The sequence below is a fragment of the Scyliorhinus torazame genome, chromosome 19 (genome assembly GCF_047496885.1).
Source record: "Scyliorhinus torazame isolate Kashiwa2021f chromosome 19, sScyTor2.1, whole genome shotgun sequence".
In the NCBI taxonomy this organism is placed as follows: Eukaryota; Metazoa; Chordata; class Chondrichthyes; order Carcharhiniformes; family Scyliorhinidae; genus Scyliorhinus; species Scyliorhinus torazame.
The window spans coordinates 78601770-78616773 of NC_092725.1; the positions used below are offsets into that span (position 1 = coordinate 78601770).

The 15004-nt window shown below is 43.8% G+C and overlaps 1 protein-coding gene across 3 annotated transcripts in view; it reads left to right on the forward strand.

Moving 5' to 3' along the window:
- Positions 1 to 15004, forward strand: part of LOC140396245 (ELKS/Rab6-interacting/CAST family member 1-like) — a 1343051-nt gene that overhangs the window by 37252 nt on the left and 1290795 nt on the right. For all 3 annotated transcript variants that reach the window (XM_072484589.1, XM_072484590.1, XM_072484591.1), the window contains exon 2: positions 1850 to 2653. In XM_072484589.1, the coding sequence (XP_072340690.1) occupies positions 1985 to 2653 (669 nt within the window). In that variant the 5' untranslated portion in view covers positions 1850 to 1984. The remainder of the gene's footprint in view (positions 1 to 1849; positions 2654 to 15004) is intronic.

A 15004-nucleotide genomic window follows, 5' to 3' on the forward strand; every position in this document is an offset into this window, starting at 1 on the left:
CATCCCAACTATACCATGTTGCTATGGCAAAAGGTGATGCAGAGAGGTGCATGTTTATGGTATCCAGCTTATATGATGAAGCGGATGCATTGTTGCATTATATGTGATTATATTCTCACATAGCACAAGTTAATTCTATTAAGTGACGCCTGCTTCCAGAGGTAGCTTGTGCTTGTAAACCCATTAAAATTTCCACACCTGACCCGAGATTTGTAACCAGTATGTAATTCCAACAAACAAATAAAACACATCACTCAAAGATTCATAGTTTATGCACTCCCCATTTTTATTGAATGCCCTCAAAAATATTTGCTGTCTGTTATAACCTTGAGGGAGGCCATTAACTTGTAAATAATAAATCTGAACTCCCAGTTATTAACTGAAAAATAGTTAGCACAAGATTTCATGTTTAAAGAAAAACTTTAACTGTGCAAATGTTAAACAAGCCAAGACTACATTTCGTAAACGCTTAAGCCTGAGAATCTCTCAATTTTTATTTCTACTTAAGTGTTCCACGAGACGTTAAAGGAACTTGAGGGTTCATTCACTTCTCCTGGGGCTAATCCAAGGCACTCCGCAACTCTCACGGATTATGATTCTCTTAAGTGTTTCTCCATGGTATGAGATTTATTGAAGTCTTTCCACCAGCTTATTCAGCCAGGTAACTCTCCAACTCTCCTTCAGCACCTCACTATTGTGGATGTACCAGGCCCAGAATGGGTCTAGCTGTACTCTTGCTTAATGACTCTAACTCAGAAATACCCCTGATTTCTCCTAGCCCTTTGCTTCTGGTCTGCAGTGACTTCTCGCTCTCTCACTCTTTCTGCCTGTTTCCTCCAGGCATAAACTACCCGTTTCCAAGCTGACTAACAGTTTGAGAGAAAAAACACACATACCCAAAACAAAGTGGTACCACCCTACATAACCTGTTGCCATAACAACATGGCAAAGGGGAGGCAGTGGTGTAGTGGTATTGTCACTGGATTAGTAATCCAGAGACCCTAGTAGAGCTCTGGGGACCTGGGTTTGAATCTCATTAGGGCAGGGGTGGGAATAAATATTGGTTGAGGGTGCTTCAACTGAATCATGGCTGACGCTCAGTAACTAATATTGCTTTGTATGCCCAAAGGTAACATGCGTGTTTGAGGTAAATATTGGGTAGTTCATAAATGAAAAGGCACCATTGTTAATATTTTAATGTGAAATCTGCTGAAAATAAAGATTTGAGAATTCAATCTCATTTTGTTTTGATGCCTTTTGGAAAAGCATGGAATTTGATCTGAACTTTTCTACTTTAATCAGTAGGTTTCTACGAATGCATGTACGAGGAAATTCTGTAATTGCACATGCCCATAGTGCACAAATGTTGGTAACTCCAATTCTACTGCAAGGGAAAAATACGTGATTGAAATCTTGGTTTTTGAGACAGGCTGTAGTAGCCTTGAAACAAAAACTTTAATGGAGATAATGAAACACGGAAGCCATGTTCGTACATTTAATCCCTTTTATCAAATGTCAATCTTCCAATACTTTTTAATACTTTGGTCATAATTTCAATAAATAACTATTTTAAATAGATTTTTGAGAGATTTGATTTGTTTGCACTTTCCTCTTGTTATACTTTCTTGAGTTAACATTGCTGTTGATAATGCAGTGAAATTTTCCAATGAGAGAGAGTCGGGATGTGGATTTGCATTTTGTTTTGTTATTGGCCAAAATTGAATACTCTCATAATGGGTGCAAGGAACTGTTTTTTTTTTTTTTTTTTTTTTTTTGCTTAATTTATTGATTTTTAAGTTTAAAAGTTGAGAAATTGTATGAATTTTGTATTTCTTTTGTTTTTGAACAGATGAAACTTCAATGAACTGACACAGATGCAGTATAAAATGTGTGAAACCTGACAAATTTGCAAACATAAAGCCAAAAAAAAGGATTCATTTTTGTTCATTTCTGAATTACATATTTGGTTGAATTATTTTCAACCATGCATGGAAGTTCCCGTGCAGTGGGTAAGGTAGAGCAAAGTAACCAGAGTCCTGGACGCTCACCAAGATTGCCACGGTCACCCCGTCTGGGTCATCGTCGAACAAACAGCACTGGGGGCAATTCTAATACCAGTACTGCTGGTGGTGGTGGGAAAACCCTGTCCATGGAGAACATCCAGTCATTGAATGCTGCATATGCTACATCTATCCCCATGTACATAAGTGATCATGATCATGTTGGTACAGATTCCCCGAAAGCAACCATGACATTGGGTAGAGCTTCTGGACGTTTACCTTTTGGTGTTAGGATGACCACCATGGGGAGTAGCCCTAACATTGCTACAACTGGTGTGGCCAGTGATACCATAGCTTTTGGAGAGCATCACCTGCCAACAGTAAGCCTAGCATCTACTGTACCACACTCATTGCGGCAGGCTCGGGATAATACCATTATGGATCTGCAGTCACAGTTGAAGGAGGTCCTCCGTGAGAATGATCTGCTTCGCAAAGAGGTTGATGTGAAGGAGAGCAAGCTCAGCTCATCAATGAACAGCATCAAAACTTTCTGGAGTCCGGAGCTGAAGAAAGAGCGAGCATTCCGGAAAGATGAAGTGGCTAAGATGACCATTTGGAAAGAGCAGTTTCGGGTCATACAGGATGAAAATCAGGTGAGCTTAACAATTAGTTTTTGGAGATGTAAAATAATGGAAGGAAATTCGTACAGTCTGCGGATAAAGTAAAATTTGATGAAGTAAAAAAGCATAGTACTACAGATGATGAATGAAAGAACAGAAAATGTTGGAAATGTTCATACTTCAGTCAGCTTCTGAGGACAACAGGTAGTTCATGCTTTGTGTGGGAAGCTTTTGAAATTTAAATTGATAAGTACAATTTGTGAAGTGTTATCTAGAATCTCTTCTTTGCATGCAGCAGAACAATAAGGGGTAGGAATAAATCAAGTGCATCAAAATTAAATCTGCAGAAAATAGCCCATAAATTATATTATAGTGCACTCCATCATCAGAATTAGTATTTTCTTAATCTTCAAGCTGGAATGGGATTTTAGAAATCAGAAATAAGATTTATTGTAAACCTGCATAGACTGGAACTCATGGCTACAGGATGGTGAGCAACAGAGGACACGAAAGTGACACTGAAGCTCTCTGCGCTTTTAGTCAAGAGAATTGCTTAAGTATTTTCCCATGCTACGTCATTTTGGAAAGGAAAATGCATATTCAGAATATAATTCTTTACTATTAGAAATGTTGCTGACACTGTCCTATCATTAAGAAATATGCATAGGATGAGGGTGTTTATAATTTTCATGTTATTAGCTCATGTGCCTTATTTATGTCAATAAGAAGTTGGTGCAATAAAGGTGGGACCTGTGAGAGAGGATGACTGCTTTTGCACAATGTTTATAATTGTATTTACACTTTCTTCTGTTACTGTTATAAAACCATAAATACCTCAATAAAATGTTCATATAAAAAAAAGAAGTTGGTGCAATAAACTGGTTCAAGAAAATGTAAGTTACTGTTGTTATGTCTGGCAATCAGAGTAAAAGTGTTTGATTTGGAATTGCTACTGTTATTCAAGAAGCTAGTTCCAGTGAAAATTGTCTTGAGTTCATTTGAATAAATTGCATCTCTTGAGTGAAAAAATATGGTATTGTTTGTGAACTTATACTAGGTATTCCATGGTATTGGTCATTTGAGTCAGGATATGCAGTTTTATCTTGAGGTTACTAGTACCTCACAACCGTGATTAATTACACTTCAGATTATTGGCTGCAGATCACTTGAGAGGATGTGGCAAACATGTGCCAGATGCTATGACAATGCAAGTATGTTGTCCATCTGTCTCTGCCTCAGCCCCACAGCCTCTCTCCACTTGTGATCCCTCAGTATCTCCTGACTAGGCTTTGGGCATCTTCCAAATGTCTCCCGTTTGGTTCAGTGTGAAATGTCATGGTGTACTTCCTACATAAAATTAAATTCACTCCATATGATATCCAGCAAATGTTGAGAGTACTGGATACAGCAAAGACTATGGGCGCTGACATCACAATTGTAGTGCTGACAACTTGTGCTCCAGAACTAGCTGCGCTCCTATAACTGCTGTTCCTGTGTACAGCTTCAATACTTAAAAAAAAAAATGTTTTAAATTGTTTTTCACAACTTTTATGTTACATATTTCAGTTTGCACGATTAGTTTACAGGTTTGATAGCCACACATTGTGTTTGGGAAGGCATCTAAGGGAAGACTGATGTTACATGACCAATATGGACTAAAATACAACAAGAGAATGTACAAACAAACACAGATCACTGAGAGAACATACAAACAAACACTGATCACTATACATATTTACAACTATTTATTTCTCCCCTTTCAATGGCCGTGGGCCCCATACGGTTGTTGGGTTGCTAGCTAGGAACAGGTCTTGGAACAAGTTGGTGAACAGCTTCCATTTCTTGTGGAAGCCCTCATCTGACCCATGGATGGCAAATTTTGTTTTCTCCAGTTGGCCAGCCAGCCTGCGGCTTTGGGTGGTTTCGCCGATCGCCAGCCAAGCAGGATTCTTCGGCAGGCGATTAGGGAGGCAAAGGCTAGGGCATCGGCCCCTCCCCATAAAGAGGGTCTGGCTGGTCTGATACCCTGCAGACTGCCACTTTTGGGCTTGTCTCCACCCTCATCCCCTCCACTTTGGACATTGCCTCAAAAAAGACTGTCCAGAACCCCACCAGTCAGGGGCAAGCCAGGCCTCCCTGGGGTTATTCGCATTTGTTGCAGCTACAACACTGGTACTTGCTCAATAATGTGGGAAAATTTCCCTGATATATTCAGTCTACAAAATATGGGATGAATTCAATCCTGCCAATAACCACCCAATCAGTAAACTCTCAATGATCTGCAAAGTAATGGAAGACTGCTATCAAGTTTAGGGTCTGCAAGGACCTCCTTGATTTCAAATTTCATCAGAGCCATCATCTAAACAATTAGAAAATGGGCAATAAATACTGTCCTTACAGTGACATTTATCTTCTGTGACTGATTTAAAAAATGAAAGGAACTGAGCAATTGCAAGGTTTTATAAAGGTCAAAATGAGGTTCATGAGTTAGGTGAATGAATGAGTAAAATTCTACATTTTAAATTGTTGGGAATCATTTCCTCATTTTGGGGATGGAATATTGCAAGTGAAGGCAATGTTGTTTAGTGTAGTGTGCAGGTGAGGTGGAGCTAGAGCGTGAGTTTGGATCATTATGTGCAGCTGTTGCCATTTTCATAGAATTTACAGTACAGAAGGAGGCCGGTTGGCCCATCGAGTCTGCACCAACCCACTGAAAGAGCACCCTACTTAAGCCCACGCCTCCACTCTATCCCCGTATCCCGATAACCCTACGTAACCTTTTGGACACAAAGGGGCAAATTTAGCATGGCCAATCACCCTAATCTGCACATTTTTGGACGTGGGAGGAAACCGGAGCACCCGGAGGAAACCCACACAGATACAGGGAGAATGTGCAGACTCCACACAGACAGTGACCCGAGGCTGGAATTGGACCCAGGTCCCTGGAGCTGTGAGGCAGCAGTGCTAACCACTGTTCAACCGTGCCACCCCAATGTTAATGTCGTACAATCTCCTTCTATGTTTTGCATAATTTTTCAATTTTATATTGCTCCTCATCAATTTCCTGAACATTGCACAGAGGAGTTGAGAACAAGTATTGCTTTTAGGTTGCACCGTCAAAACCTCTGCATCGTGGGTCTACCGGAGGATACTGAGGGCGGGAACCCCACGGAGTACGTGGCCCAGATGCTGGGCAAGCTTCCCAAGCCCCCAGAAGTGGACGGAGCCCACAAGTCACTCCGGCCAATGCCCAAAGCTGGGAGCAGCTGTGGGCCTTCATCGCAAAACTGCACTGGTACCAAGTCTGGGAAAAGATCCTGAATGGGCAAGACACACACAGTCCTATAAGTGGGAGTGACATTCAATCCGTGTGTACCAGAACATTTGGGCCGACTTGGCCAAGTGCCTGGCGGAATTCAGCGCAGCCAAGGTGGCCAATACAAAAGCCAGGTGTGGTTTAGGATGCTGTATGCCTCCAAACTCTGGGTGATTTTCCAGGTTAAGGAAAGTACCGGCAGAAGCAGACGATTCTGTGTACAGACACGGGCTGGGAAGGCATTGCACCAGCAGTGAACTCGCTCTTGTTTCCTCTGTTAAGAAAGGAGACTAGTTGCGCAGGATAGATCTGCCATGTATTCGGTCTGACTATGAGTCGCAGGAAGGAGGGGGCATGAGCGGAAAGGTACAGAAAGGAGGGAGGGGCAAGAGCGGTAAGGTATAGAAAAGGGTCAGAGGAGGGAAGGGGGGGAGAAATGCAACCGGTTGGGGAAGGTAAAGATTGCACTGGGGGGGGGGGGGGAGAGGTGTGTGTGGGGCCACACTAGCACGTGAGTTAGCACAGGGAAGCAGGAGGGGGGAGCATGGCACAAATTCAGAACGGGAGCGAGTGCCTAGCAAAAGGGGGAAAGGAAACTCTAGATGGGAGAAAGTAGGGGGGACAAACAGGAGGGAACGAGGCTGCTGGGTGTGAGGGGGGTACGGCAGACAGGCCTGGGGGAGAAGCCGAGGCATGACTAGAACGCTGGCTATGACCGATTGGTGACGAGGGAAATAATGTCACCGAAAACAGCATCTTGGTTGGCTCCTGGACAACAGGAAACCCCAGAGGGCAGGGGCGCAGCCAGATGGTGGGTATGGTGACACCGGTGCAGGGACTCGACCTTTGTGGAGAACATTGCCCGTGGCCATCTTGGATGGCCCTCAAACAAAGGGAAACCCCAGAATGCAGGACCGCATCCACAAGGTAAGTATTGGTAGCATGGTACCAGCACGGTAGCATTATGGATAGCACAATTGCTTCACAGCTCCAGGGTCCCAGGTTCAATTCCGGCTTGGGTCACTGTCTGTGCGGAGTCTGCACATCCTCCCCGTGTGTGCGTGGGTTTCCTCCGGGTGCTCCGGTTTCCTCCCACAGTCCAAAGATGTGCAGGTTAGGTGTATTGGCCATGATAACTTTCCCTTCGTGTCCAAAATTGCCCTTCGTGTTGGGTGGGGTTACTGGGTTATGGGGATAGGGTGGAGGTGTTGACCTTGGGTAGGGTGCTCTTTCCAAGAGCCGGTGCAGACTCAATGGGCCGAATGGCCTCCTTCTGCACTGTAAATTCTATGATAATCTATGGTTGACCCCGCAGGAGGGGAGGGACAGAAATCCCCCATCAGAATAGTCACCTGGGACTTAACAGCTCAGTGAAAAGATCCAGAGTCTTTGTCCAAAGTCTGAGAGCCGGCAAAGTCTTCTTCCAGGAAACTCACCTGGGGGAGAAGGATCGACTGGGTAAGAAAGAGCTGGGTGGGACAGACCTACCGATCGTGCTATGGGATGAGGGCTTAGGGGGGGAAGGGGGTGGCCATACTGATCAAGAGAGGACAGCATTCACAGCAAATAGGGCGGTTACGGACCACGGGGCCATGATTAGCTGTGTCCCTGGCCACTCACGAGAGGGAGACCAGCGACCCGTAAAACAAGACCCACCACCTCCCCTCTGCCAGAGGATGGATGGAAGACGTTTGTCATGAGGGAACTGGAAGATATGATGGAGGAGGTAAAGACAGAAATCAAGGTGGCAGTGACGGAAGCGTTGGCCACCAGACAGGTGGCCCTCAGCAGAATGGGAAAGAGGCTAGAGGCCCAGGGGAACACGATAAAGGAACTGGAGAAAGCCTCGACAGACCAGAGCGACCGAATCATCGTCCTGGAGGCTGAAGGAAAGGGGTTGGTGGAGACTCTGGGGAACCTGAAGGAGAAGGTGGAGGACCAAGAAAACTGGTCGAGACGTCAGAGCATTAAGATAGTGGGCCTGCCAGAAGGAACCTAGGGCAGGGATCCAACCAACTACGTGGCCCAGATGCTCAAGAACCTCGTGGGGAGATATATTAGTATATATAGATAGATTAGTATATATAAATGATTTGGAGGAAAATGTAACTGGTCTGATTAGTAAGTTTGCAGACGACACAAAGGTTGGTGGAATTGCGGATAGCGATGAGGACTGTCGGAGGATACAGCAGGATTTAGATTGTCTGGAGACTTGGGCGGAGAGATGGCAGGTGGAGTTTAATCCGGACAAATGTGAGGTAATGCATTTTGGAAGGTCTAATGCAGGTAGGGAATATACAGTGAATGGTAGAACCCTCAAAAGTATTGACAGTCCGAGAGATCTAGATGTACAGGTCCACAGGTTACTGAAAGGGGCAACACAGGTGGAGAAGGTAGTCAAAAAGGCAAACGGCATGCTTGCCTTCATTGGCCGGGGCATTGAGTATAAGAATTGGCAAGTCATGTTGCAGCTGTATAGAACCTTAGTTAGGCCACACTTGGGGTATAGTGTTCAATTCTGGTCACCACACTACCAGAAGGATGTGGAGGCTTTGGAGAGGGTGCAGAAGAGATTTACCAGAATGTTGCCTGGTATGGAGGGCATTAGCTATGAGGAGCGGTTGAATAAACTCTGTTTGTTCTCACTGGAATGAAGGAGGTTGAGGGGCGACCTCATAGAGGTCTACAAAATTATGAGGGGCATAGACAGAGTGGATAGTCAGAGGCTTTTCCCCGGGGTAGAGGGGTCAATTACTAGGGGGCATAGGTTTAAGGTGAGAGGGGCAAGATTTAGAGTAGATGTACAAGGCAAGTTTTTTACGCAGAGGGTAGTGGGTGCCTGGAACTCGCTACCGGAGGAGGTGGTGGCAGCAGGGACGATAGTGACATTTAAGGGGCATCTTGACAAATACATGAATAGGATGGGAATAGAGGGATACTGACCCATGAAGTGTAGAAGATTGTAGTTTAGTCAGGCAGCATGGTCGGCACGGGCTTGGAGGGCCGAAGGGCCTGTTCCTGTGCTGTACATTTCTTTGTTCTTTTGCTCTTTGAGATTCAGCTTCCCCTTTCTATACCTACCTTAAATTCTACTGAGTTATGGTCACTGTTTTCAAAGTGCTCCCCCAGTGAAACTTCATCCACTTGCCTCGCTTTATTCCATAAAACTACATCCATCACCACCCCCCTCCCTTGTTGGACTTTATACGTGTTGGCATAAAAAGCTCTCCTGGATGCATTTTAGAATTCCGCCCCCTCCCTGTTAATATTGGGGAAGTTGAAATCCCTGACTATTATTACCTGATTTTCCTTACAATTCTCAGAGATTTTCCTGCATATCTGGCTTTCTATCTCTCCTTGACTGTTTGGAGGCCTATAGTACACTCCCAGCAATGTGATCGCCCCCTTTCTGTTACTGAGTTCTATCCATGTGGCTTCATTTGAGGAACCTACTAAGATATCATCCCTGCGAACTGCGTGATGTTCTCCCTAATCCTCTTTTATCTCCCCCTTTATCACGCCTGAAACCTCTATAACGTGGGATGTTCAGCTGCCAGTCCGCCTTTCTTTCAACCACGTTTCTGTGATTGCAGTCACGTTATAATTCCTTGTGCTGATCGACACTGAATTCATCAGTCTTACCCGTCAGGCTTCTTGCATTGAAATAAATGCAGTTTCGCCTGCCAATCCTCCCATGTGCCTTATCGTACCCTTGTCTGCTCTGCCCATTGGACTTGCCTGGTTTATCCTTGAGTAACTTGATTAAAATTTTCAAACTTTTGGCGAACTGATAAGGTAGATAGAGAGAATCTATTTATTTTGTTCAGACCATACAGTGTTAGGGGTAATAGCCCAAAATAATAAGCGAAATAAGGTAACACATCTGCACACGGGATAGTAGAGGTTTCAAATTTCTCGTGCAAACAGTGATTGATGCGAGATCAATTTCACTTCTAAAACTGAGGCTGAAATTTTTTTGTTTATCAATGGTATGAAGAGATACGGGCCGAAGGTAGGTCTATGTAGTTAGATCATAGATTAGTCATAATCTCACAGAATGACAGCTGCTCCTGTGTTCCATTTCATGTAAACAAACACGTTCACATTTGGATCGAAAAGAGAAAACTCTGTTATTGTTTTGCTGGTACGAGACTTGATATCTTAGTGCAAGCGCAGACCTGTGTGGTCTGTCGTATTTTGGTCCAGGGGTCAGAAGACTCAAAAAGGCGGTTGAAGTCGTAGATGATGTTAAATTGGGTTATGAGGAAGCAACAGTTTAAATACGATACATAAGAAATAACAGGTCCGAAATGGTTCATCAGTCCCGGATTGGACAAATTGATGAGGAAAAAGGGATTGCGGATCTCTGGCTGGCTACGGTCTCCGAAGAGACCAGTTTACTGGTTCCAAGCTGAACAAACAGACCGATGAAGCTTGAGCCGATGACAATGTCTTCTCTACTTGAGCTAGCCATAATGTAAAGCTGAAGCCACTCATGATCACTTTATAAAACCCTTTCCTACGCGAAGTGATTTGAGATATAGAGCAAAGATGAGTAAATGGAGTTGAGAGATGATCAACTGCAAACTAATTGAATGAGGAACAGGCTCGTGGGACTGACAGGTCTACTACTGTTCTGGGTATAAATTATTTTTTGAATCCTAATTTGAAGTCAACATGTTTTAATTGGTTCTTTATCCATGAGTTCATTATCCTTTTATTGTGTGGGAGTGTAATGGAGGATGTATGAAAGTTCGAGCGGCTTATGTTTTGTGAAAATAATCAAAAAATGAAAAGATTGTCTGAGAATGCATAGTGGAGTGATCGGCTGAACCGTAGAATGAATCATGACAACAAAGTAATGATTAACTATAGTTGAATAATGAGCTATGTCAGTTAATGAGCAATGCATGAATTGTAGCTGTTACACTACTGATGCAAACAATGGTACAAAATGAGTATGCGGCATAGTTGCAGTTTGGGGGCAATGGACAGGATTCACTGAGCAGTCCACTGCGTGTTTCGCGATAGCGGGAGGCGGCTCGCCATTGGCTGGCAGCGCGATCTTCTGGTCCCGCCATTGTCAACGGGGTTTCTCATTGAATGCATTGCTCGCTACCAGGAAACCCGTGGTGGGGGTGCGCTGTCCGCAGTGTTGGAAGATCCCACTGGTGTGAACGGCTAGAAAATCTCACCCAGATCACTGCTCTTTTGGGGTGTATAATGTGATAATTAGGAGATTTTCTTTTTCATTGTTTGACATAATTAAACAACAGCCTTTCTGCAGAACATTCCCTCTTAATATTTTGTCCCTTCCTTGTGTTCTGGAAACACAATAGAGTATACTGTCTATTGACCAGCAATACATTTAATTCAAAAAGCTAACAGTGATTTTCCCAGCAGCCCCAAAGAAGCTTGAGATCCTGCAATGTGTGGCCCGAATGAAAAGACCTTTTGTACAAAAATAAGAGATAAGTATCAATTGAGTGAAATTGCTATGTGTAATGAAGATGCAGGATAATGGAAGGACAAAATTTGAACAAATGCATGTCAGTTTCTCAGTAGTTAAAAGGAAATTCCAGTGATTGTTTTTTTTTTGCGAAACACCAAAGGCCAAATCTTGCCACTGCGTTTGTAAATTTCACCGAATTAACGCTGCTGTGCATTTCTATTGGTGTCTTCCAAGTGCGGTATTCATAGAATTGCGCAGTGCAGTGTTCATCAGAGAACTTTGTCAGAGCGGTGTAGAGTTGGGGAAAGAAGGGACTTGTTAATTTTTAGGACACTAGATGCCATAATTAAGTTTAAAGGTTCATTTTGAACGTAGGTGAATAGATGGGCGGGAGGATTGAGTGGGTAGTCGGGTCGGGGTGTTCGGATGGTCAGGATGGTAGTTGGCTTGGGTCGTGGCATAGTCTGGTTGGGAAGGTTTAGCTGAATGGTAGTCGGGTTGGGGGCTTAGTTGGATGGGATTAGGGGAGTGATCAATGTGAATGGTCAGGAGGGTCAATTGTGTAGTTATCCTGATTTTAAATTAAGCTTTAATCTGTAACAATTCCTCGGTAATTTTTTAGGTACGTTCTGTGGAACTGTCCACACAGTTAGTGTCGCCATTCGTAGGGAACCTCTGGAATCATGAGAATTGCACGTCAGAAATGTATCCTTCCCAGGCAGTTTCCACACCAGATTCGCAGGGTCCCAACCTGCTGGTTCTTCGAAAGGTATATCCACTTAGCCTCACTCCCTGCACTTCTCCAGAGCCGGATAATTCATCCAACTCATTTAGTTGCAAAGTATTGAACTGCTTCGTTATGTGTTGTCCAAGAATCCAAAAAATAAGAAAGTGGCCAACCCCCCCTCATTTACTGACGTGAGCAGTGACAATAAATGATTTTGAAGATGATGTACTGATCTCAATTTCATATGTTTATTTTCCACTGTATTTCAAATAGCTTTTGGTCACTTGTCGCTTGTTTGGATGATTTGATTGTATTTTAAGCAATAGTTTGCAATTAATCTTAATTGTGTACTAATGATCTGTACACTGTATCCATAGGGAAAGAAGCATTTCTCACTTCAGCTGGGATGGAAGTCAAGAAGGGCAGTTGGATGTTGAGTTCAGTGGGAATGGGGTCTGCGAGCACGCATTGGTCTTGTAGGTAAGATGAGCTTGGGAAAACTTAGCTAACCTAGAGAGAGGTGGGAGTTCAGTGCTGGAGTGGGAGTAAAAGGGGAAGCATCTATTTCAATGTGAAGATACTTCGTTTTTTGAAGTATTTACATTTCTAGTCATTGGAAAATTTAAGCAAATCAGCATGGTTTATTTAACTGAAAGTTTGTGACTTTGGGGAGATTGGAGGTTTATACCTTTGGAAGGTGCATTTTGCACATGGGAAATCCAGATAAAGTGCAACCTCAGCATGGAAAATAATTGAATCAGGACTGAGAGATGCATTTTTTGGGAGGGAACAGAAATAGAGCAGAATCATAGGTGCAGTAGGAGGGAGATGGTAGAGCAGGAAGAGATAGAAGCTGGCATGGTGGGAAAAGGTGATACAGCATGGTTGAAGGGTGTTTGGGAATAAGAGGGAAAGGTCTGTTATTAATGGGCAGGGAAAGAGAACAACTGATTGGAGGGATGGGTTAGTTGAAAATAAAAATATAACAGAATAATCAACAGAATGAAAATGGAACCATTATGGGTTTTTTTGGTTTGCTCAGTGCAACTGAACCATGGCTTTTTTTGATTAATTTGGAAAGTTTTTCTTAACAGTCTGAGTGGGGAAAATGTTGGAGCCACTCCACATTTTAACAGATTGAGGAAAGCTTGTGTGGCATCTAATTCTAGGGCAGTCAGAATCTCTCTCCACACTTTCCACTTACATACTTAATGCAGTAGATTTGGAAAATATCTATACAAAAATGTCAGACTGTTGCTCCTCTCCTCAGATATTGTTTATTTCCAAGATTTTCTGTTTCCATTTCAAAATTGCAGTTTCCCCTTTTTATTTATCTTTGTCGTGGCAATTATTCTAAAATGGAATCCAGTAGTAATGTTGGAGAGCTGTTTGGAATCCATCATATCACGCACTTGTTTTGACCAAAGTTTGCCTGTCCCTCCGGTGGGCATAAAAGATCCCATGGGATTAGTCAAAGAAGAACATGGGAGAGCCAAGATATGATCAGAAGGAATAGGAGCAGAAATAGGCAATTCGACCTCTTGGGCTTACTCTGCCATTCAATAAGATTGTGGCTGCCTCCCTTCCCCCACCCCCACAATCCTGATTCCCTTGTTGATCAAAAATATATCTAGCTCAAAAATATACCTGGAAAAATTCATCAACTTCGCTTCCAGTTTCCAGCTCTCCATCACTTTCACCTAGTCCATCTCAGAAACTTCCCTTCTCTTCCTTGATCTTTCTGTCTCCATCTCTGGCAATAGACTATCCACTAATATCCACTACAAGACCACTGACTCCCACAGCTATCTGGACTACAGCTCTTCGCACCCTACACCCTGTAAGGACTCCATCCATTTCTCTCAACTCCTTAGCCTCCGTCGCATTTATTCCCATGATGCCACTTTCCAAAATGCTTCAAAAATGTGTTCCTCCTTCCTTAACCGTGATTTCCCACCTACAGTTATTGACAGGGCCCTCAACAATGTACGGTCCATCTCCCACTACCCTCGCCCCCTCCCCTCCCTCCCGGAACAAGGATAGAGTTCCCCTCCTTCTCACATTTCATCCCACCAGCCTCCCTATGCAAAGCATTATCCTCCGCCATTTTCGCTAACTCCAGCGTGATGCCACCACCAAACACATCTTCCCTTTACTCTCTCTCTCTCAGCATTCCGCAGAGACCGTTCCCTCCGAGATAATCTAGTCCACTCCTCCACCATACCCAGTATCTCTCCCATCACCCAAGGCACCTTCCCATGCAATCGCAGAAGGTGTAACACCTGTCCTTTTACCTCTTCCATGCTTAACATCCCAGGCCCAAAACACTCATTCCAGGTTAAGCAGCGTTTCACTTGCATCTCTTCCAATTTGGTAAATTGCATTCGCTCCTCCCAATGTGGTCTCCTCTATATGAGAGACACCAAATGCAGACTGGGTGATTGCTTTGCTGAGCATATCCGGTCTGTGCGCATTCAGGATCCTGACCTTCCCATTGCTTGTCATTTTAACAAAATACCCTGCTCCCATGCCCACGTGTCTGTCCTTGGCTTGCTGCAATGAGTTTACCCTCTGATGTCAGTTTCTCTGCTGTTTGGCCTTTCACATCTTTTGTTCTCTCTGGGGACTGCCATTAACACTTTCCCCTTGGTTGCTGTGGCCATTAGCACCTGGTTCCCCTGGGTTTCTGTGGCTATGAGTCAGCTTTCATTCTCACTCCACAGTATAAATATTTCCCACTTTCTCTGTCTGTTAGCTTTGACAAAGAGTCATCGGACTCGAAACGTTAGCTCTTTTCTCTCCCTACAGATGCTGCCAGACCTGCTGAGATTTTCCAGCATTTTCTTTTTGGTCCTCTTAGCACCTACCCTCTCAAGTCTCCTCAGAATC